Source organism: Thunnus thynnus, chromosome 3 (assembly GCF_963924715.1).
Source record: "Thunnus thynnus chromosome 3, fThuThy2.1, whole genome shotgun sequence".
In the NCBI taxonomy this organism is placed as follows: domain Eukaryota; kingdom Metazoa; phylum Chordata; class Actinopteri; order Scombriformes; family Scombridae; genus Thunnus; species Thunnus thynnus.
In genome coordinates, this window is record NC_089519.1 from 10,296,893 (window position 1) to 10,320,523 (window position 23,631).

Here is a 23,631-nt window from a genome sequence, read left to right on the forward strand (position 1 = left end):
AGTAACATTAAAGGAAAAGTTCTGAAAGGGTTGAACTAGAAGTGTTGTTCCAGCTTCAGTCATGGGTAGAAGATAAGATGATAAGTCACTTTGGTGATTCTATTAAAAAAAAAAAAGAAAGAAAGAAAGAAAAAAGGGCTAATCCACTAAGAAATGCAGAGAGTAGCTGCTGCTGTGACCCAATATTACTGTCAAGCAGTTTGCACATATTTTCAGAGGTAAGAGAGAGATACTGTAACACTTCAGGCACACAGCGTACCGGTGTGTAACACAAGGAACAAAACTTGTCGCTGTCATGTAGGATTCTGCAAAACAGAATCTAAAGAAGTCCATTCCCATCTCAGATTTCTTCTCTCTTCTTTCTTGTGCTTATTTTTCAGACTTCGTTCTGTTTTTTTTTTCTCTTTGCTGTCTCATGAACTATCTCACCCTCTGTCTGCATTGCTTCTGTCTCTGTCATTTTGATTTCTGTCACTCATTTCTTTATATTTATCCATGCTTACCTTTTTTTCTTTCTCTCTCTCTCTCTGACACTTTGACCATAAGCTGACCCTTGTGAAATGTCTCGAAATGCAGCAGGGGTTACCATGTCTCTGTATTTCTTTTTTCATGACGTTGATAGAAATTGGTGTTAGGTCATCACTTTGGAGAAGGGAACCATCCGTACTGCTCAGTGTCACTGTCTACATCCTGTGCAAATTCCTGTTTGCCCTACGTAACTTGTCTGTTTCTTTTTTTTTCTTATTATTTTTGTTTTCAGCATTGTTTAAAATGGCAAAACATGAGTTGCATTATCCATTATGTTAAAATAATAACAGCAGAGAGGAAAAAGCTGTGCCATCATTGTCATTCAGTGAGCATGCCAGCTCTGAGTCATCGAGGCTGCAGTTTGACTTCATTGCTGATCTGCCTCCTAATCTCACCTCCTGTTTACCAGACATGCAGTATTTTTTTTATCTTGCCCTGCAGAATATTTTCATTCACTATCTGTCTAAAACAACGTCAACTCACTGCTGATTATGCTCTCTCTCTCCTCCTGTTCCCCTCCAGGATGAAAAGAACCAAGTGTTGATCACAAATGCCTGGCTGCAGCTGGTATGTCTCCTCTCCAAACATTTTTTGTTTGATCACTGCGTGATAATTGTTATTTAGTATATTTTTGGAAGGTGCCTGTGTGTATTGTTTGTGTCCTTTGGGCTCTACCATTCTAATTTCCTCTTTCAAAAAGTGATCACATCTGACTGCTTTGAAGCCATGGAGCCAGGTACAATTTAAAGCTGCAACTGATAACCTTTTGTTTTACAACACTGATTTCAAAAATGTTTATTTATACATCTCCAGGGCCTCATGTGACAAAATATAAAATATAAACCGCATGTTTAGGTCGGACAGTAGTGTCAAAATACTTTACTCACACCCTTCCTCTTCCTAAAAAGGCAGTAACGTCAGGTTACATTATATCACAGGAGGATGAGGATATAAATATCTTATTATGCCAGCAAATCATGTTTAAGATATTCTTTCAAGGTATTTCTCAGACTCACAGATGGTTACTTTTTTTGCCTTATAAGACTTTATAATTTACATTTGTATTACTACAAAGTTGTCGACTTTGATTTTAATGCCAATGACCATTCACTACACCGCCACCCCCTTAGCTACAGCACATATACTTAACAATACCATCCTTAAAATTCTTAAGTTTTGCAACAATGTGTTCTCAATTTCAGATAGAAGTAGACAAAAATAGTCTTATTTCTAACTGGCGACTGTTAAATGACAGCTATCGCTGACAGATTTTATCAATGAATGTAGACTTCCCCAAACCCAGTAAAGAGCAGGACACAACATTTCTGTAACCTTTCTGGACAGTGGGGAAATACACAGTGGCTTTGCTGTCATGAACTGGGCTTTTTAACATGATCTTTCATTCCACAAACTAACAAACTAGTTAGTTAATGATATTCTATGGCCTTTGAAGTGACATGAGGTTACTACTATAACAGAAAAAGAATGGTGAATCTGATAAGAAACAGGATGCACCCAAACAATTCTGCAAATGTATCAAATTTAGCATCCATTCCTCAGTCACAGCCTGTCCCTAAAAGTTCAGCAGATAATGCTTTTAACACACTAAATCTAACATTATTAAACATAGCCTCAGTCTCTTCTATCCAATAGGGCCAGCAATGAATTTACCTCCTTCTTCGCTGACAAAATTTAGAAAATTAGAGAATCAGTCAGTGCCTCCATACCAGGTATAAGATATGTGTTGTCCCTGTGTCCCCTTAAATTCGGTTCAAATATCATAACACAATTTTATCCGATCAACCATAAAATCTTAGAGGACATCATACAACATCTGAAATCCTCCTCCTGCTGCCTTGATATTCTGCCAACAGGCCTTTTCAAAAATGTTTCTAATTGCATGGCCTCAGATCTTCTACAAATTGCCAACATATCTCTTCTCCAAGGTTTCTTCCCACAGGCCCTGAAAACTGCCGTCATCAAGCCACTCTGAAAAAAGAACAATCTAGACACCTCACTAATGAACAATTATAGGCCCATATCAAACCTACCGTTTTTGAGTGAAATCATTGAAAAAGCTGAACACTTCTTGGCACTAGACAACTGTTTTGATATCTTCCAGTCAAGATTTTGACCACACCACAGCACTGAGCCTGCTCTTGTTAAGGTCCTCAATGGCATCCACTTAAACACAGACAGTACCAGAATTTCAGTCTTAAGCCGTTTTCACATATGAACTCCGGACCAGAGAATCTGTTGCCCTTTCACACATGTAGCACACAACAGGAGATTATCAGTGTCAGACGCATTCTCACCTACTAGAAATATTCCATTTGGTTTAGGTGAGGAGTGGCACCTGTGTAAAGCGCGCAGCAGGCAGGACATGACGCAAAAAGTAGGCTGCGGTTGTAATTCGGCATTTTTAAGCTTTTCACCAGAAATAAAATGACATTTATTTCACAAGAAATCACAGGGAGCCCTCTTTCCCATTAATGCTAGCTTCACAGCGGAGCATTCTGGCCCAGTCAAAACAATGCAGCTTAGCTGGACTGCTGCATTTATCCAGATGCATGATAGATACGTCATCAACATGATGTGAATTCTCAAGAAAATGACCTGCTGTATTCCCACATGGGCTAAATCAGACATTATACGGAATTTGTTCTAGGGAGCTGGCAGAGTAAAGTCTGTTTAATGTCTGCTCCGACTGATTCGGACATTTGCGTTCACACATACAGCTCTTCCAGGTAATGTCCGGATAACTTCAGGGTTGCATTGCATGTGTGAAAGGGGCTTTAGTATAACTGGATCTCAGTGCTGCATTCGGCACGGTCGACCACACCATATAACTCAGCCTGTCCTCACAAGAAAAACAACAGTATAGGTCTAAAATTCAATATAATATATAAGGTGACTTGATAAGACGATTTTGCCTTGTTAGAATGAGGCAGGTTGGATGGATGGCTAAATAGATATTGGACTTTGCTCCAAGAGACCCCTGTTCTCAACTGCGAGTTCCCATTCCCAACTGTGAGTGTCATGTTTCCAACTGCGAGTCAGGACATTTTTTTAAAAACTGTTTTTAAAAACGGAGTTCCCCAAGGCTCCATTCTGGGGCCTTTTCTGTTCAACATCTATATGCTCCCACTGGCTCAGATTATGGAAAACAACAAAAGATGTTACCATAATTATGCAGATGACACACAGATTAACATAACCATTTCACCTGGGCGCAATAAGCGCTGAGTAAGTGCATTGAACAAATCAATGATTGGATGTACCAGGATTTTCTTCAGTTAAACAAAGACAAAACTGAAGTAATTGTTTTTGGAGCCAAAGAAGAATGATTGAAAGTCAGCACCCAGCTTCAGTCAATAATGTTAAAAGCCATAAACCAAGCCAGAAATCAAAAAATCTATCAGACAGCTACAGTTGATTCAGAATGCTGCTGCTTGAGTCCTCACAAAGACCAGGAAAGTGGATCATGTCACTCTAGTTCTCATATCTTCACATTGGCTTTCTGTCTGTCAAAGCATTGATTTAAAATACTGCTGTTGGTTTATAAAGCACTGAATTGTTTAAGGCCAAAATTAATTTCTGATCTGCTGCTACGTTATGAACCCTCCAGACCTCTCAGGTCATCTGGGACAGGTCTGCTTTCTGTCCCCAGAGTAAACTAAACATGGAGAAGCATCGTTCAGTGTTTTATGCACCTCATAATTGGAACAAACTCCCAGAAAACTGCAGGTCTGCTGCAACTCTCACTTCTATTCAAGTCTTCAATTCAAGGCTGAAGACTTTTCTGTTTGCTGCTGCCTTTTATTAAATCAAATCTGAGGCTTTTCATTCATTTCTTGCAATGCACTTTAACTTTTATTCTCATATTTTATCTGTCTTATTCTATTTTAGCTTATTTTTATTTTCTATTCTCTTAACCCTTTAATAACTATTTTAATTGTATTTAAATGTCCTTTCATAATGTGTTTATGTCTTAATGCTTTTAATTTTTTATGTAAAGCTCTTTGAATTGCTTTGTTGTTGAAACATGCTATACAAATAAACTTGCCTTGCCTTACTCTAGGTAGTAAGCTAAAAAGCACCACCCTCAAAACTCTTTAATGCTGTGCATAGTTGCAGTTGCTAATCATGATTGAACAATAGCTGTTTGGGAGAAGGGATTAGCAAATGGTCCATTATTAAATTCCTAACAGGATCCAATGATTTGCCTCTGCTTGTCTCGTACTGCCATAGATACTGAACTACTTATGCACATGTATCCCATTATGGGAAGTTGAAAATAAATGAATGGTACAAGAAACATGCATTACAATCCTCAGTGGCTTGAGGGTAATGTTACATCAGGTCAGTCAGGTACAGGTACAACATCCTCATTATCACAGCAACCCCAGTCAGGATAGCCCATTAAGGATTTCACAGCCCACACGCAGTCAGGTTGAGTAGGCTGCTGACTGGTTTACAGGTTATGAATGAATCAATTATTCAGGAAGCCACCTCTTTAATATTGGCATCAACTCTGGTGTAATGGCTTAAGGAGGCTTTGCAGATGCAGCATATTTTGAAGGAGACCTGAGAAGTACATTAACAAGCTCACAGACAGTCAGACAGAGAAGGGAAAGGTTCACCTCTGCTGCATCATAGAGGATTTTAGGATTAAAGATTTATCGGGCAATGAATGTCCCACATCTGAATGAATAGGATTTTATGTGGTTTTTAACTGTGAGAAGTGTAATGAGCTTAAGTTTTCTAAGAACTGCGTGCTACTTTTGTGTTCTCCCCTATAGCCAACTCTCATGGCTGGTGGTACCAAAAAACAATTTCATCCAAGTTCTGAGAAATTCATGTCAGATTCTGCTTCCACCCAATACAGCAGATGTGAATAGAGTTACTTTTGAGGCGCTCACAGCATTGAAAAATATGAAAAATTCAACAGTTATGCATCTTTCTCAAAACCGCATCCCTGTTAATCTTAATAATCCAGCAATAGCTTTCACTGGAACTACCTTCTACCGAAAACAGTCCCTATGGAACCTGGGACCAGAAACTGATGTTTCAAAACCTGTACAAAGAAACCCTAAACTGTCAGCGTCTTTAATTAGTATTCTAAATTATGTCTCTTAATTAATATATAGTTTTATAGACATTAAGACATTACATTTTTTGCCCAACTAGTCCAGCTGTTACTTACTTAAAGAATGAATGTCATACTCTTCTGATAAGAACCTAGTTATCTCAAATTAGTGACGCTTTTTAAAATTTCTGTTACGTAACTGCAAACCTATTCTTAGACAGCTGTTACCTTATGTACCCCAGTGTCCTCCTCATCTGTTCCTGACAGACTACAAAGTTACTGAGCTGTGATTTCTTCAGTTGGCTGTTAGTTGTGCTTTCCCAGCCAATGTATATGAAAAGAAGGCTCTCTAGCACCAAAACACAAAGGCCCACAGATGACAAGTGTAGTGATTAAGTCATTAGCTGCGTGAGTGGCGACATATGTCAGCAGGCCCAGTTTAGATGGATGGTGTCTCTTTGAAGAGAATATGATTTTGGATTGATAGTAAATCAATTCATATGGAAAGAGGCACTGATAGATTTGCATGTGCACGGAAACATGCACATACATTAACAGTCCCAAGAGCAGAAAAATACATATTATACACTGGAACTTATATTCATGTGCATAAGTGCATGTATATATGCATGCACATACACAAATGCACGTACACACAAACACGTAAATACATGCACAAACAGATGTGCTCGGTGTACTGTAGCCACATTAGTAATGGGACTGTGTTTGCTCCATAGGGAATGTGCCCTATGGCTACAACATCTGAGTGCTTGCATCTATATATGTAACTTCTGTACATATACTAGACATACACACACACACATATAGTAACTCAAAAAAGTTAATGTTCTTACAAGCCCAGACACATACTAATAAGTATATCATTCCACAGATCACATAATATTATGCTACTTATTGTAGGTCATGAAAAGAGGCACTGAGGCAACACACAATCACTCTTTGTGCTTTAAATGCTTTGATGCTGGGTTCAGTTAGCCCCTTGCTGAATATGGGCTGAGGCTCAAATTGGAGTGCAAGGGTCAGTGCCAACAACTGTTAGCTTGGCAAGGTTTCACTTTGAGGTTTCATTATCAGAGCAGAAGGCAGACTCAGAGCCAACAGTTGTTGGAATAGGAGCCTGTGTAAAGGGAGATTTTTTGATTTCTGATGGGTAAAGGTTGATCATAATCATCAAGAGTGACTGGTGCATTTTTGCTTGTGTTGCTTTTGTGTGCCAGAATATATTTCACACTTTAGGAGAGATGCTGTAACACACAACTGATGTACAGCTATGCAGTGTGTGGTGTTGTACCAACACTATTAAAGCTGTGGAACACGTCTTGCTGTCAGAGCTGTGGATGTTGCTAATGTGCTGTCTTGCCAAAGATGCCAACAACAAAAATAACAAATTGGCTCACTTGGCTTGGGTACAAACAAACACAAAAACAAACTACAGAAGACAAAAAAAACAGATTACAAGGAGAAATTAAAATATGGAATACATCTCAACTTTAGCTCATTTCTCACCTGTTCTGCCATTTGCTTGCTGAACTTATTTTATCTTGTTTTTTGATGCCCTCACCTCATTATCTGCCTCTTATATCTTCTCCTATTTGATTCCTCTCTTAATCTATTGTTTTTTTTCCAGTATTGGACAGACATTTACCTCTCATGGAACCCAGACAGCTACCCCGGGGTTCAGAACTTGCGCTTTCCTTCTAATCTGGTATGGGTCCCAGATATCCTCCTCTACAACAGGTAGTCTCACATCCTTTTACTCTACTCTGTTGCCTTGTCTTGTCTTGTTTTGTCTCATTTCGTATCCTCTCCTCTCCCACTTCATACTGTACTACCCCAGTCATTGCTTTCTTTCACCAGGTACTTGTGAGTTGATTTTAAAATTTTAACGATTAACCTACTTTTATACATCTGGTCTGGCCCTTAGCTACAGCACAGATCTCTAAATACCATATGAGGCATTAAACATCCTGGCATCTTTAGCTTAAGCATTGATGGCCTTTGCTACCAGGGCCCTCAGGCAAATAACCCACTGAGGAGCAGGAGGGAGAAAAAAAAAAACTTTTTACTCAGCTCTCATCGAAATGAAATGAGGTGATTTTAAAAGGTTGACTTAACAGTGAAAGAAGTAAAGCAAAAAAAAAAAATCAAAACATTCACCAAAATGGAATTCAGTCAGACACTTGCAGCATGGGACTATGCATTTATAGCAAATGTTTAAACACTTAGATGTGGTGAAAATGACTCTGCTCTTTGTGGGAGCTCTCAAATAATCAGTGCAGCGATAAGAATTTTGTTGAGAGAGATAATCCCTCTAAAGAACACACACAAATTTAAGTCTACAGCAAGTGAAATCAACAACATCAAAAATATAGTGCATAGGGATGACATTAGGGTGGTAGAGTTATATGTAGCTGCGGTAGCAAACGGCACTAGCATCAGTAGAGAGAATGTCAGGTTGTAATGGTGGCGCTGTACACCTGCATGAATATGATTGGACATGATTAGTCAGCTGTTAGTCACACTGGTAAAGGAGCCATGAATGAAACAGCTGTGCTCCTCTTAAACTAACATTAGGGTTCACTGGTATAACAGAAATCTTATGAACTAGTTCACACAGAAAATGATCTAAAATATTTTATAATGTCACATCAGTTCTTGGTTTTCAGGAATTAAAGTGTCAATTTTTGTTTTATCATATTTGGGTAATTTCACTGTACAAGTTTAATCTCTTCTCCACAGGCCCAAAGAGTTCCTCTACTTTTGTACTGACAGAGCCATTTATTATTTCGCAATACTGCATTTAAAAGTCATCAACATAGTGAAGTTTTATGCTCATGAATATGACATAGTATTACATATTATTATTAAAATTACAATTATGGAACTTCACTTTTGCTGGTAATTATCAGTGGCTACTGGCTACTAGCATGATCAGCCCTGTGGTTAATCAGCTCATGTTCTCATTACATCTAATTCTTCATACTCTCTGTTCATATTTTTGTTCTTTGCTTTTCTCATCTGCTTTCTTCTCTTCTCCTCTTCTATTTACACCAATTTATTTTCTGTAATACATGGACAAATACTCTAGATTGCCTGGGCTCTGTTTATCCAATAACACAGCAGATAGAAAAAAATCCCCAGATGAAATTTCACCCTTGGTTACAGCTTCATTTAATGAGATAATTGAGCCAATTCCCACTGGGAGAACATAAACCATAACTCCTAGGGGGCTTTGCATATGTTGCCTGCAACTGGCAATAGGAGTGTGCCTGCTGAAAACATGGCGTCAAATGGCTGGAAATGTCAACAGAAAAGCTGCTGTGAAATACTTATAATGCAAATACTAATGATGCATCTACCTTGGGAAGAATAACCATAATCTACAGTATATTAAATGTATGTAATATTTATCCTGTAATTTATATGAAATATTACTTTTATTCTTTTCTTTGTGTCTACTATTTGAGACGTCATCAAATAATTTCATTTTGTTAAAGAGCTGGTTCACTCTTATATCAAACTGTCGCAGTGGAAACAGTAATCTGGCTGAGCTCATTTCTATTCATACTTTGGTCAAAGAATGAGACTTTTATATTGGTTTCTTTGATTCATAAGTCAGTCGAACAGAACCTCTTTTCTATTCACCCTGCTTGGCCATCATCTCAGCTTTCTTCTTGGTTTGGATAGAGGTGACGCGTCTTTGCCTGTTCTGTCAATGCTTGGCAAGATTGCAGACATAGAAAGCCTTTAGGTTGCTAGGTTTTTCTGAGATTGATATTCAGAATGTGTTCTGGACCTGCCCGCTGTCTCAGAACTCTTCAAAGACCTGCCAGTGACTGACTTGATGATTTTCCACAGTCCTTTGTGTTTCAGGCTTTTGTGCAAATTAAAAGAATACGTGTGACGTCAGTTTTGTCCTTAAACACAAGCTGCTTTTAGATGTTTATTACAGACGGCTGCCTAGAAACAAATAACATCCAGAACATTTACATTCTTGCTAAACAGCTGTGGCATAAAGAAAAAAACAAAACAAGAAATGTGCCACTATGTGGTACATCTACATGACTTTGTCTGGCATACAAGAGCAAAACAGGTCTTATTCTTGCTCATTTTGCTGAAAGGCTATTAAAGAATTGCCACTACGGAACACTAGGTCCTCCCTAGGTCAAGTAGGAGGGGAAGACTGTCAAAAAAGAGAAGTGGAAGGGTGTGAGTGATGCAAATGTAGCGTGACAACCTGTGAAAAAATGTCTTTTTTTATATAAAAGTGCTTACCTTGCGCAAAAATTTGCTGTTTCCGTCTTGATATTCCTTTGGCTCTGGAGGATTGCATTATTCGTTTTCAGACCTGCAATGCAAAGATAAATTCAGGTAATGCAGTATCAGTAAAACAAAATCAGATGCTGTACAGTCAGGGTATCGCAATGGCATTCTATGCAGTTATAGTACCATAGCAAATAAAGTGATGGAAGACAGTTCTCACTTGAAACCACCCACTAAATGTAAAACATATTAATCTGGAAGGGAATTCTAAAGTGGTGTTTGGTGCTTCTGTTTATGTAACTGAAACAGTTTATTTATAGTGTTGCTGACTGTGAAAAGCACTGGGGGAGAAAGGTTATGTGATTGTTGACCATTATTATACTGTCAAGCGCCAAGAGAGGGTATTTAACAGGGGCATAAGATGTTTTTAATGCATCAGTCCTTCTCAGCATACTTAGAATCAAACACTATCTCTGACACACACACACAAAGGCACACAAACACACACAAAAAATCACACTTGTAATGGGGGAAAGACAACACGATACAAGCTGAAGTTGATTGATGGTACTGCTTGTCAGCACTACCATCAAGGTGATTGAGGATTCTTTTATGGAAGATTTCCAGCTTGGCCGGAGTTGCGTGTGTGAAGGAGAGAGAGGAGAGAGAGGGGGGAGAGGTTTCACTATCTAACAGGGATGATACAGAACATTAAGCAGCTTACGGTGGGGATCAGCGATCACTAACGATAACGACACTGTAGTCCTGACACAGACCCAGATTGAAACTGACATTCTTTATGCATGCAGTATAAATTATGAGTGAGTGAAATCATTTATTTCTATTTTTATGAAGCAAGAAAGCAAGCAAGAAAAGTGATTAAATCTATGAGATAAGATGAACTTTTACTGATCCTCATCAGGAAATTAGATCAGATGCAAAACTCCCACAGGGACAAATACAGTCTAGGAAATACAAACATTGTATATAAAGTAAAAAAAAAGTAAACTACAAAGGAATATTTCAGCTATTTACAAACTAACAACAGCATTTGGGGAACTTTTCAGTCACCTTATGTAAGAGAAACACTGACATCAGTCAGTATTTGGATTTTCCCAGAACAAAAACCCCTCTGAGAAACACTACCTTGTTGTGACTGTGAGAGCTGTGTTTGCTGGGGCAACAGCACGTTGGCAAATTGGTCCCAGTCTCAGGGTTGGACCAGACCAAGAGCAACTAAATATGTCAGTACACTGTTAAAGATTTTTCTGTCAAAAAACGGTAAAGAAACTGGCATCAGGGTTGCCATTAATTTACTGTAAAATTAACACTGTCTTGCTGTTGCTGAAATTAACAGTTTGTTGCTGTTTTTATAAATACAGCATACAACTGTTATTTCCTACGTTTACAGTTAAATACTCCCAAAACAATTGCAGTTTATTACTGTTAATTTGCACTTTTTTCACAAGAGGTAAAATTAGAGATTTTTACTGTAAACTGCAATATGTACGACATACTACTCTACACACTATTGTGTAACTGACTACTAACAGTGAGTACTACAGTAAATTTTGTTGAATTTTTTAAATATTTTTTTCCAAACCTTGTGACTTGATATAATTACTCATGGACAGTATTTACAACAGTGAATAACCATTTGAATTGTAACTTATAATTGTAAGACAATTCAAGGTGTTACTTTCAATCCATGTTTCACTTTATTAACATTGTAAATGAAGATGCTAAACATTTGTACAAAATTAGAAAGTAATAGAAAAAACAAAGCATGGCGCTCATTCAGGTAATTAAAATTGCATTTCAGTTATTTAAAAGTAAATACTTTAACAAGTAGTGCAGTCTGTCTGAACATTGTACACAAATGAAGACATCAAACATTATGAATATATTAACATGCTCTTCTAATGCAAGCTGTAATTGTCTAAGTTAAGTGTGTATTCATAAGGGGTTTTAGTGAGTGAATAACAGAAAATGACCGAGTGAGTGTCAGTCTCAGTCACTGAGTGCATGACTGAGTGAATGCGTTGGTCAGTGAATGAGTGAATGAGTGAGTGAGTGAGTAAATGAAAAGTGTGGCTAAGAGACTGATTGTGTGTTATACAGGTCATATATATAAAGTATATATATATATATATATATATATATATATATATACATATACATAAAAACCTGTCTTTCTCATTGCACTCGTACGTGGTCAGCTACTTGAGAATTTGTACCACGGCTGTTATGGAGTCACTGTCCTCTAACGTTTGATTGTCTTGTAAGTCACTTCGGATAAAAGTGTCTGCCAAATGACAAAACAAAAATGGATATTGAAAAATGTAAGATAGTATGCAGGATTTTTCATGCTCTCTTTTTTCATTCTTCACACAGCTACTTCCATCACTTTTTATGTGTACAACAGAGTGCAACACCAAGGATGTCTCTAAGGAGAGGCTGTCCAAACAGTGCAACGTTTTCCCTAATTTGTATGACTCATTGCGTCTCGCTGCTCTCTATGACAGCACGATTTTCGCCGTGCTTTCAAATGCGATTATTTGGAATAGGTAGAAAGACGGTTGCCTTCAGACGTTGTTTGACAAAACGTTGTACAAACTTGTTTGTTTCAAGTGTACCCTGGCCTTACAAGCAATCTTGCCAGGCCTGGGAGCTTGTGGGTGTTTTAATATGGACCCACCACTCACAAGGTTAGGTGTAGGGATCTGGTGCTTTGTCAGTTATGCAGTAAATGAAGGTGGGGGACCTGGTGTGCTAACATCTCGCTATGAAAACTGACTCTAGGGATGTAGAATGTCACTTCTCTCTGTGGGGAAGGAGCTGCAGGTAGTACAGGAGGTAGAAAAGTACTCAAGCCTCCGGCTGAGAGCTGCTATGTTGGAGTTTTCTCTGGAGATCAAGAGGATCGACTCTATGTGACTGTATGCTGTGGATAGGAAAGCTCTGACTGTTGTTTATGCCTGTGCAGCGTACAGCAGTTAAAAGTATCAAGCCTGTTGGAGTCTGGGGAGATCTGCAGAGATCTTCAATGCTCATGTGGGCAAAGGTAGTGGAACCTGGAGGGGGGGATCGGGAGCAACAGCCTACTTGATCTGAACAAAGTAGGTGTTTTGTCATAAGACTTTTGTGATAGTCATGCTCTGTCCATAACACACACATTGTTTGAGCATAAGGGAGTTTGTACCTGGTACTACAACCCCTTTGGCCTAAGATCAGTGATCAACTCATTTCATTTGTAGATAATGTGCATAGATATGCATGTTCATGTATTCACTACACCATATGCAGTATAAATCGGTTTATTCGGTCCACAGCAGGGTAGTCTCACAGCCTTTGCATCATCTAAGTTAGTCACAACTGTATGGACATGAGTGGTTGCACAGACTGACTGGTGGAGGATCTAAACGGTAGACAGACATCTAACTGATAGACAGATGTATGTTCTGTATGTTCTCTTGTCAGCACAGCAACAAACCTAAACCCATTTCAGATGAATAATACAGGAACCATTTGTTCTGTCCCAAGCATGACTCTAAATATTTCACCATCTGATACAGACACTCAGGAAGCTAGAAACCAAAGGTACAGAGTTTTCTGCTTTCATTGTGTTTCTTATGTAAATAATGAAAGCCATCATTCTGTTGAGCTGCTTTCTTGACATGTACAGTGAGTTTGACTTGTTGTGAGTCTAGACTGTACAATGCTGCCTTTCCTGACATGGGCAGCATATTTTGATGAAGATGTTTTAACACGTATTGTAACAATGTTTACAGGAACTAAATGTAAATGCAGGTGGTGCATTAAGCCAGAGGATATTGAAGCAATAAATTCTGTACTGTATGAGAGGAAAGGTCATTTGCCTAAAACCTTCTTCTGGAGGTTTGTGGATTTCTGCAGCAGCATAATTCCTTCCTTTTTTATAGCATATTATTTCACTTCCACCTCTTTTTTTGCTTTTAATGTAACGGATGACACCAAAGAAAAAAAAGCTTAAACTGTGGAAGAATCTCATTGCAGGCAAAAGGACTTCATTGGGATTCAACACCTTTATCATGCCCTTATCTTTCCCATGTGGCATATGACCTTTTCAAAACATGTTCTACTTACTCAGTGATCTGATTAAGATCTGATTAAGATGGGGATATCCTGTGATGCTCATATGTGCTTGCTATACATTGTTTAACCATGGCAAAAAAAATCATTTTCTGAACCTTAATTTAAAAGAATCCCTTTTAATGTATATTCATCCCATCCTGCATTAGTGTTTTGATAGATGGTTTTCAGAATGAGAAACTGAAACCATGTAATTTCAAATGCTAATGCTACGCAGGTAATTTATATGTAAGGTAGATCTAATCCAAATACCATTACAAGGCTAAATGCTAATTTAGCTCATTTATTCTAGGCAATGGATAAGAGTGATTACAGCCAAAATGTTGTCACAGCCTCTTTGTTTTTCCCTCTCTGCTAAGCAAAAAGAGTGATTAGATTTAGATTATTGATGTCACACCTATAAATCTGTTATGGGTAAAGCCTTGTCGCGCTATATGTCTTCTGGGCTCCGTCCCAGTGCACTTTGCTAAAAATTTATGTTCCACCTGTCCAACAAAAAGCCTTCAGGAAGAGTTTAGGCGTATCACTTGCTCTCTCCCCCTGCTTCTAGTCTCCACCTGTAGGTAGTAGAAATGTACTAATGGACAATAATAGATGATGGTATGAGTCAGGCTGTTTTGTTTGGCTTTGGATGAGCTCTCATTCATTGTTCAAAATGAGACGCATTCATTGTACCTCATTTAGTGTATCCATGGGGGCACAGTGTACCGGAAAGTATGAATAAATATTATACTTATGAATAAATGAATAATATATAAACATTGCGTTATCATCACAGGGAGCATTTTTACTGCTTCGTTGCTTCTGCCATGGAGGTTGTTTTCAGACATGTACATTTTTGTGTCTGTTTGTCTGTTCCACTATTCAGCATTATAGCACAAAATGTGTTCCACAGATTTAAATGAAGTTAGGATAGGTAAATAACCATACTTTACTGGATTCCCTGGTTTATAAGCCTAGGTTTTCTGCTTGATTATTGGGTTGGGTTTTTTTTGTCTTACTTTGTAATTGGTTGCCAAATTCTTTTGGTAGCCTTAATATTACCAGACAGGGTTTTGTATCCCAAAAAATCATGTCCGCCACAAGACAATCAGTGTTTATTGTCTATTATAATGTGTATTCTGATGTAGATGTGGATTTAGATACAGGTATATTTTAAAAAAAAACAACTAAACATTTTATGTCATCAACACAACAAATTTAGAGGACTTGTAGCCTAGGTGGAAGGATGTGCTCTCTGAAAGTACTTAATTGAATACAGCTCTTGGGACCCATAAAAAAAAATTCCCTTAGCCAGGATGAAATTTTTAATATTTCTGTTATGCCTCTTATGACTGCAGTCAGCGCCTAGAGATACATTTATATCTAGCCAAAAAGAGTTCTCAACATTTGTAATTTAGCTGTTCTCAGATATGAGTCCTCTGTTTTTACTCTCTGAAGTAAGAACTCAAATATTCTAATTTTCCCAGGGATAATTTTTATACTTGTGTGAAATGTGTAATTTTCTGATTATGATGTCTGTGCTTTGGTAACTGAGGGCACATAATCCGCGTCTGTCTGAAGGACGTCTCGATGGCGTGTTTGTTTAAGATAATCGGTAAAATTAAACTCTGTCAGTCTGTCTGTCTGGATCTACTCTAATCCCCCTCGCCTCTTCCTCTCTCTCTGTCACCTTCATTCTCGCCTGCTGTTGATTATCTGAGTTTCTCTCTCTGCACTTAACTCTCATTCAACCTCTGGCCCTTTCCTCTGCTTTCTAGCTTTTTCTTTAAAACCCTTCATATTTTTTTTATTTTTTGGGCTTTATCTTAAAATGCTCATTTGCTGATTTTATATTATTATTATATCCAACCCTTCTTCTGTCCCTGTAGTGCTGATGAGAGGTTTGATGCAACGTTCCATACAAATGTGTTGGTCAATGCTTCAGGATCCTGCCAGTACATCCCGCCAGGTGAGACATTCCAGATATTCTCTCTTTCACTGTGGCACATATTATTTTCCGTTGATAACCTCATCTATTAACACTATAGTATTATTAGTATACACTATTATCATCATATATAGCTGTTGTTACAGTATCCTCACCATCATCATCATCCTCCACAATCACATAACTCACTCGCTGTAACTTCCACCTTCCACGCATGGTTTGAGTGATTTTCAGTTAACTGCATGGCCCAAATATGGTTGAAAAATTGGTGGTTTAGACATACATTTCTATAGCATTTCAACTACTGTATTACAATATTTGGCTTATGGGTATTGAAATGCTTTTGAAAAATAGTAAAGCATAGCAGTTCACTATGTCCTATATTCTCTAAACTTTTCAACCAAATGTAGCTGGGTTTTAACCAAGATGTCTTGTGCCTGCAAATCACCAAAGCCATGTCAAACTGGGCTGTGTTTTATTTTGGCATCAGAAGGGTCATTTTTAAAATACATTTAAGTAACTTAATAATAATAAAATTACTTTTTAGTTTTAAAAATAACTTTCCTCAACACCTGTCTCCAGGCATCCTGAAGAGTACCTGCTACATCGATGTACGGTGGTTCCCATTCGATGTGCAGAAGTGTGACCTGAAGTTTGGCTCCTGGACTCACAATGGCTGGTTGCTGGACCTCCAGATGATGGACGTTGACATCTCTACCTACATACCCAATGGGGAGTGGGATCTCGTAGGTAAGAAGAAAGGCATACCTGCTGAGAGAAACAGTTTTGAGCAGGCTGTTTATTACAGTGAATACTACAGTAACAGTCTTGTAAGTCACAAAATATAAACCTATGTTTGAGAGATATGCTGGAGCAACAAACTGGAAGTTCCTGCAGGGAATTTTAAAGACTGACAGACTCTGAAAAAGACAGACGGGCACTTTTAACATTAGGTAGGCCCTTTATGTCATATTCCATGGAGTTAGACAACCAGTCAGTGTCAAACAGTTCTGACAGCAGGTGTTCTAGCAACTGTGTGTCGACTTCTTTGTAATATGTCATTCTCACTGACATTTTCCTGTCTATCAATCCTGGCTAAAGAGTACTTCACAGATAGCCTGGGGAAGCTTGCTACTGTTTAGCTCAGCGGTATCCACAGTTTCTTCAGGATGATGAATTCTGGGACTCTAACCCTATTTATTTAATTATATACAGTATATATTTTTAAAAATAAAATATTATAAACATGCAAACTTGCACTCTCTTATTTGCTTTCCCTGGCTAGTTTCTGTCCGTTACCTTGTTTTTTTCTTGATCTTAGCTTCTTTAACTCTGTCCACACTACCTCTCAGTTTGTCTGTCGTTTCCCAAGAAACAAAGGAAAAGAACAATAGTCAAGATAAGATAATAAAGGTAATATCAGTTCCTTTTCTCTCTTCCTTTGTTTCTCTCTCTCCTTCTTCTGTTTATTTCTTTTACTGTCTGTCCTCTCTCTCCATGTTGTAATGAAGAACTCACATAATCTCTAACTAACTCAGGTTTGGGTGCTAGTCAGAGGCCAACAGAAAAAATTCACTTCCACGCACATGCACACCCCATACGTATACACAAAGTGAGAGTACCCAGCTGGCTGGAGGAATGGAGAGGAAGGGGGGGCATGGGTGCGTGTGGTGACAGCTGGCCCAGGAATGGTTCACTTGATTCAGGCACAGCCGGGCGGCAAGCCAGCCCAGAACACACACTGTCCTGGTGCCTCAAAATCAAGTTTTTTTTGTGGTAGCTAACCCCAAAATGAGGTGCATATTTGAATATGTTGCTGATTGCGTAGCAGGGCTTCATTCAGAATCACTAAACACTGAGGAGTATGATTGGGTAATACAGCTGTACAACGATGCTCAAGCTATAATCAAATTCAGGCCACTCCAGGTTGATTTTTGCTCACCACTGATTGTTGGCTGCGAGTTACAACTGAGTCTCTCACTCCCTCTTTCTTACAGAATCACACACACACTCAAGCTCCCAGACTGCTGATCTTTCATCAAGGAAAAAGATAACACTACCTGTAGTCCACTTTGAAATGATTATGCGTATGAAATCTATCAAAGTCATGCTCATCAATCTCCCTGCAACACAATGGCTTTCACGCTGAGATTCAAGGATGAGCACACAACGTTTTTTACTCTTGTTTAACTTTGACCATCCAACTATGATGTTGATTTCTGTTGTTGGTCTGATGTTTGAGACAGATTAGTCGAGTGAACATGAATATGCCAACAATACAGATAAGGCCTCGATGAAAAGCATTTAAATATTGTCCTAACGATTACTTCTCCAGCTGCTGAGATGTGTGGTGCTAGCAACATGTTCTACAGAAGGTACAAGCTGATATGAAAACATACCACATAGTCAGTTTACTGGTTGTCTGTCTGAATCCTCTGAGACTGAGATGTTACAGTGGACAGCCACTGATCAGCTAGACTGATCTCAACTGTCCCTCCTTCCCAACCAGTTCTCAGTTTACACATAACTCCAACCACAATGAACATCAAGTACATTCAAATATGCACACGCTCATATGCAGATGTATGTGTTGATGTGTCAGTCTGCAAAAATGTGGATTTATAATCCTGGTTTTGAACTTTGTTATTCTATTAATTGCTACAACTTTCATTTCATTTTCTCTAATTGCCTTTTTACCACTCATGGCACCTATTGGACCCAAGCTATCCGAGGGGGGGGGGGATCTCTCTATGAATTGCCTATCCTAAGGTCCCTTCCATTTTCCCTTATGCACTATTTTTTGCCTGGGTGTCTTTCTTTGTCCTAGAAAACTTGAGCTGAGAGTTGTAACCAAAACAAAGAAATATGAACATAAGTCTCTGCATTGGTAACCATTAAGTCAGAGAATTGATTTTAAAATACCGCTACTGGTTTCACTGGACTAGGAACAAATGATATCTCTGCCATGCTTTCTCCATATGAAGTTTGTTGAACAGTCAGGTCTTGTGACTTGGGTCTGCAGATTTGGGTCAACACCTCCCCAGTGATCTTGGGCACTGTCCAAATGTGACCGTGTTCATATCTGAACTTATTGCTGCCTATAATTGAACTTTTTTCCCATTTTACATTTCACTGATCATCTACTTTAATGTTTTAACTTGTGTATTTTTTTATACAGTCTAATATATTTTATAATGCAATTTGTAAAGCACATTGAACTGCCAGTGTGTATGAAATGTGCTATAAAAATAAATGGCCTTGCCTTGGATCAGGAGCTGTTGCTGATGTTGGCTGTAAAATCTATTGACACGCTGTATGTATGACATTGGATCATACATCAACTTGACGCTGACTTGCCTGCAAATCACTTGGCTGGTTTCACTAAACATGTCCAGTCACACATCCAGTAAAGATGAAAGGTTTATAAGCAACAACTGCCAGATGGTCAGCATGCAGATTCCTAACACAAAGGTTGCTCTCAAACAAAACGCTGACATTTTGAAGTGGCATTAAATTTACTTTAGAAAAAAATATTAATTTAAGACTCAAAACACAACAAGTTTATGACCTGGGACTTGACTTTGGACCTCAGTCAGTCCATTTAGATGACAAGCCGCAATGAGCTGCGCTTTACAGTGATATCTAAAGTGATTTTTAGATAAGCTAAAATGTTTTGCACAAGCTGAATAGAGTTGAATAGATTACTGTTTTATTTAAATGAATAGTGTTATGTTATTGTGTTATTCATCTAGATAAGAGTGCTGTTTTTTTGTTTTTTCAGCCACAAGCTGCTTCCCACATGGCTACCAAGAAAATAGGAATACAATGTGGAATTTTCCTGCAGATAAAGAAAATGTGGATTTAAGGGCATCACAGAGAACGACCTTTGTCTTTTGTGGAAACTGATATTCAGTCATTTTATACACTCTAGTATATGACGAAACAACAAGTTTGCTTTTAGTAAAAAGTCCTTCTTCTTTATTATTTTAGGTGGTAGTTAAGTGCCTTGCTCAGAGGCACATGTGACAGTGGTTATCAAGGGGCAGGAGAGGATTTATCATTTATCTTTCTAACTGACACATTTTTTCCTTCCCATCCACAGATTCAAACCAGTGACCCTCTGATTGGAAACCTTCTCTTTCAATCATATTTAAACTATACCATTACAAATTATGTTAATTATGGTTGTTAAATGATTATTAACTGAACTCCCGAACACTTTAAAAAGACATTAATATTGAAATCAGTTGCCACAGCTGCACATTAATAAGGTCTTTGAAAATGAGTCAGCCAAGCACGACTGAAAACTGGATCTTTAATTTATAATCCTGAGTCCTGACCTGTAATTGACCACCTCTTCATTTCTCTCTAAGGTGTGCCGGCTAAGCGTAATGAGCTGTACTACGACTGCTGTAAAGAACCATACCCTGATGTGACGTTCACGGTCACCATGCGCCGCAGGACACTTTACTACGGTCTCAACCTGCTCATCCCCTGCGTGCTCATCTCTGGTCTGGCCCTGCTGGTTTTCCTGCTGCCTGCAGACTCTGGAGAGAAGATCTCATTGGGTACGGGGCAGGACACACACTATTCTCTCACACTGACACCGAGGGACAATGATTCATGATAGTAGTCATACATGCGGACAAAAATGTATCTCTCCTCCCTACCATGGTGATCTCAGCCCACCAGGTCCCAACACTGTTGCCAACCCATTTATTTGTCATTGCTCTATGCTAATTCTGACATTATGGCTTTCAATTAGCATTTGTGTTAGATTATATTCATTAGCAGATGAATAAAAGCTCCATTATAAACACAGCAAAGATAATCACCTGGACCAGAAAATGCCAGCTTGTTTGAAAATGCCATTCAGTGAGACAGGGTCAGATATATAAATATATAACTGTGAGTGTTCCCTTGAGGTTAGAAAAGAGAGTGAATATTCCAAAATAAATCCACAGCTATGTGTTTTCACCTATCTTGAATCAACCGAAGTCAACATTTCAGAGAAATCTCATCAGTGATGAAAGTTTTCACTCCCTGTTTTAGCTAATCATCTCTCTGTCTGCTGTGTTTTTCCAGGCATCACAGTGCTGCTGTCTCTAACAGTGTTCATGTTACTGGTAGCAGAGATCATGCCTGCCACTTCAGACTCTGTTCCTCTGATTGGTAAGACACTTTCTGATGATTAATTGACTTTGAGAAGGATGAAAAGGAAAGAAAAGCAATTACGATGGATTAAATAATAATCAAAGGCTTATCTTCCAGCAAACAGTTATTGGTGATAGATATGTGACATTTACTCAAAGTAGTGAGTGTGTTTAAAGTGTACAGTACATTCAAAACCTAAAGAATACTGTTTGGAAAATAATGGGAAATACACAAATCCGATTTTTTGCTGAGAGTTAGCCAAGAAGACTGATACCAAACTCATGAGCGTGGTTCAATCTTCTCATTTAACACTGGGAAAGAAAGCCAATAAGTGTATTTCCCAAACCAATTAGGAAAATCTGTGTAAGTCTTCTACTCCAAAAACTTTTTTTTTTAAAAATGATGGTGTCAATCTTTTTGCAAAAAATAGAAATGCTGTGCCACACATGTTTTTTTCACCTTCCACCTGAATCTGACCTTCAGCAGAAAGCTATAGGCACATGTTGGACAGGCTACAAAGTACTATAGCATGGAAGTCCTTGGCTGGTTGGTCAGTGTGGATGTTCTTCCTCATTAACTGTTAGTAGTTTTTGTCAAACAGACAGATAACCTGGGAAAGCTGATGGATGCAAAGAATAATTTACCCAGCAGGCAGTTGGCCATGATAGGTTGCCATGTCAGAAAAAAAACAACAGAATGACAGCTGAATGGCAAAGATATTTATACCTCATATTAACCCTGCAGGGCAGTTCGTAGTGGAAAATTTCCAGTCTTCACACAGATTGACCGATATGTTGTGGCTTGGGGTGGGTGGGTGGGTGGGAGGGAGGTTGCTGATGCAGGATGTGAAGATTATTTTCAGTGCAGGAGCACAGACAGAGTTACACTCTATAAGGCCACACTGATACAGACCAGAAGCGACAAGGCAGCAGGCCATGAGATAGGAGAGGCTGGCTGCAGATAGAGATGCTGCTCGGCATCATTTGGCAGCTCAGTGATGTAAAACGAAGTCATTAGCAAACACCCCTTTATTCCAGTAGACATATTAACACATTGCAGATGGAGCAGAACTGATAGATTGAAGACCAAACAAAATGCTGCACTGCGTTCACTCTGACAGGTTTTCCAATTATACTCTGACATGGAAATGTAAAATGATATTTGATTGGCCCGCCTCTCTGTGAGGTCGCTAACATTACAGCTGAAAATGAAAAATGACTTCTCTTTGAGAGGGGAATATATCTAATGTTTGTGTGTAACAGGATTTGTGTGTGAATGGGGTAGCGTGTGTGCTTACATGCAAATGTTATACATTTTTATTTCTCTGTGGTTTTCAATGCCTCCGAGCATGTGTATGATTTGGCTGGTTTTTAAATTAGGAAACAAAATGTTAGTCATCCTTCTACCAGTCCCTTTGGCGTTATGACCTTAGGTTTGTTGATAGGGATAAACTCCCCACTGACTAACCAACTGACTGACTGACTTGGGAAATGTCTGGCCAAAATACTACGCTCACCTCTCTTTCGTACATGTAGATGAGTAATGTTTTTTTCAAAATGTACCGGTCACTTTCAGATAATAGGCTGTTCATGACTCTGTAATAATTGTATTCTACTGAATCTGTGATATGCTGTTTCTTTTTCCTCTTCAGCTCAGTATTTTGCAAGCACCATGATGATTGTGGGCTTATCTGTGGTGGTGACAGTCTTGGTTCTACAGTTCCACCACCACGACCCCCATGGTGGGAAGATGCCTAAATGGGTAGGTTAACAATATTTGTTAAAATCAAGAATTAATTCTCACTACAGACTAAAAAATGGAGAATAGCCAACTCTGATTGGGCATAGGTGGTGTATTATTTTAAATGCATGGCTATACATACTGGAGCATCATCTAGGCCGATACTAGGCTAGAGCTCCCATTTGTTGGAGGGATAAAGAAACATTTATGTTCCAAGATTTTGTCAACAAAAAAAAAAGATTAAAAGTGTATTTTCTTTGGCTAATTCTGCACTTTTAATCAGGATTATCTATGAGAGTCTTTAGGGAAAACTATAACCTGCAGGGTCACGTATCAGATGAAGGTAGACAAGGTAGCATGCTTCTCTGCTAGCGTGTTTACTGCCAGCTGACTACTATTGGCTGTGTGAGCTGTTATTATAATAGTACCAATAGACCACAATGGTTGTAGGTTTGATAATGTTTTATGAGTTTTTCTACAATGAACATATTCTATCAGGGATTGATTACTGAAAATTATGTTGTCTTTTTTAGTACAATGGCATTGAGTTGTATCCTCCAAAAAGTAGCCTACTGATGCCGGTGGCTGTCTCTGTGGGTCAGTGGATCCTCGCTTTACAAGTCGTAGTAGACCCACCAGAGTCTCAGTGATTATCCACTAATCCTGGAACCACGCGGTTATCAAAAATTAATGCACTCTATGGAGGTGAACCACCTTCACCCTCAAAGTATTATTTGTCTATAACCTCATGGCTTGTTGTGGATTATCCCTAAAT

At 38.6% G+C, this 23,631-nt stretch overlaps 1 protein-coding gene across 1 annotated transcript in view; it reads left to right on the forward strand.

Moving 5' to 3' along the window:
- Nucleotides 1-23,631, forward strand: part of LOC137179469 (neuronal acetylcholine receptor subunit alpha-7-like) — a 51,359-nt gene that overhangs the window by 25,132 nt on the left and 2,596 nt on the right. Inside the window, exons 3-9 of the mRNA XM_067584144.1 lie at nt 1,051-1,095; nt 7,266-7,375; nt 15,904-15,983; nt 16,545-16,712; nt 20,336-20,530; nt 21,048-21,134; nt 22,768-22,877. Of these exons, the coding sequence (XP_067440245.1) occupies nt 1,051-1,095; nt 7,266-7,375; nt 15,904-15,983; nt 16,545-16,712; nt 20,336-20,530; nt 21,048-21,134; nt 22,768-22,877 (795 nt within the window). The remainder of the gene's footprint in view (nt 1-1,050; nt 1,096-7,265; nt 7,376-15,903; nt 15,984-16,544; nt 16,713-20,335; nt 20,531-21,047; nt 21,135-22,767; nt 22,878-23,631) is intronic.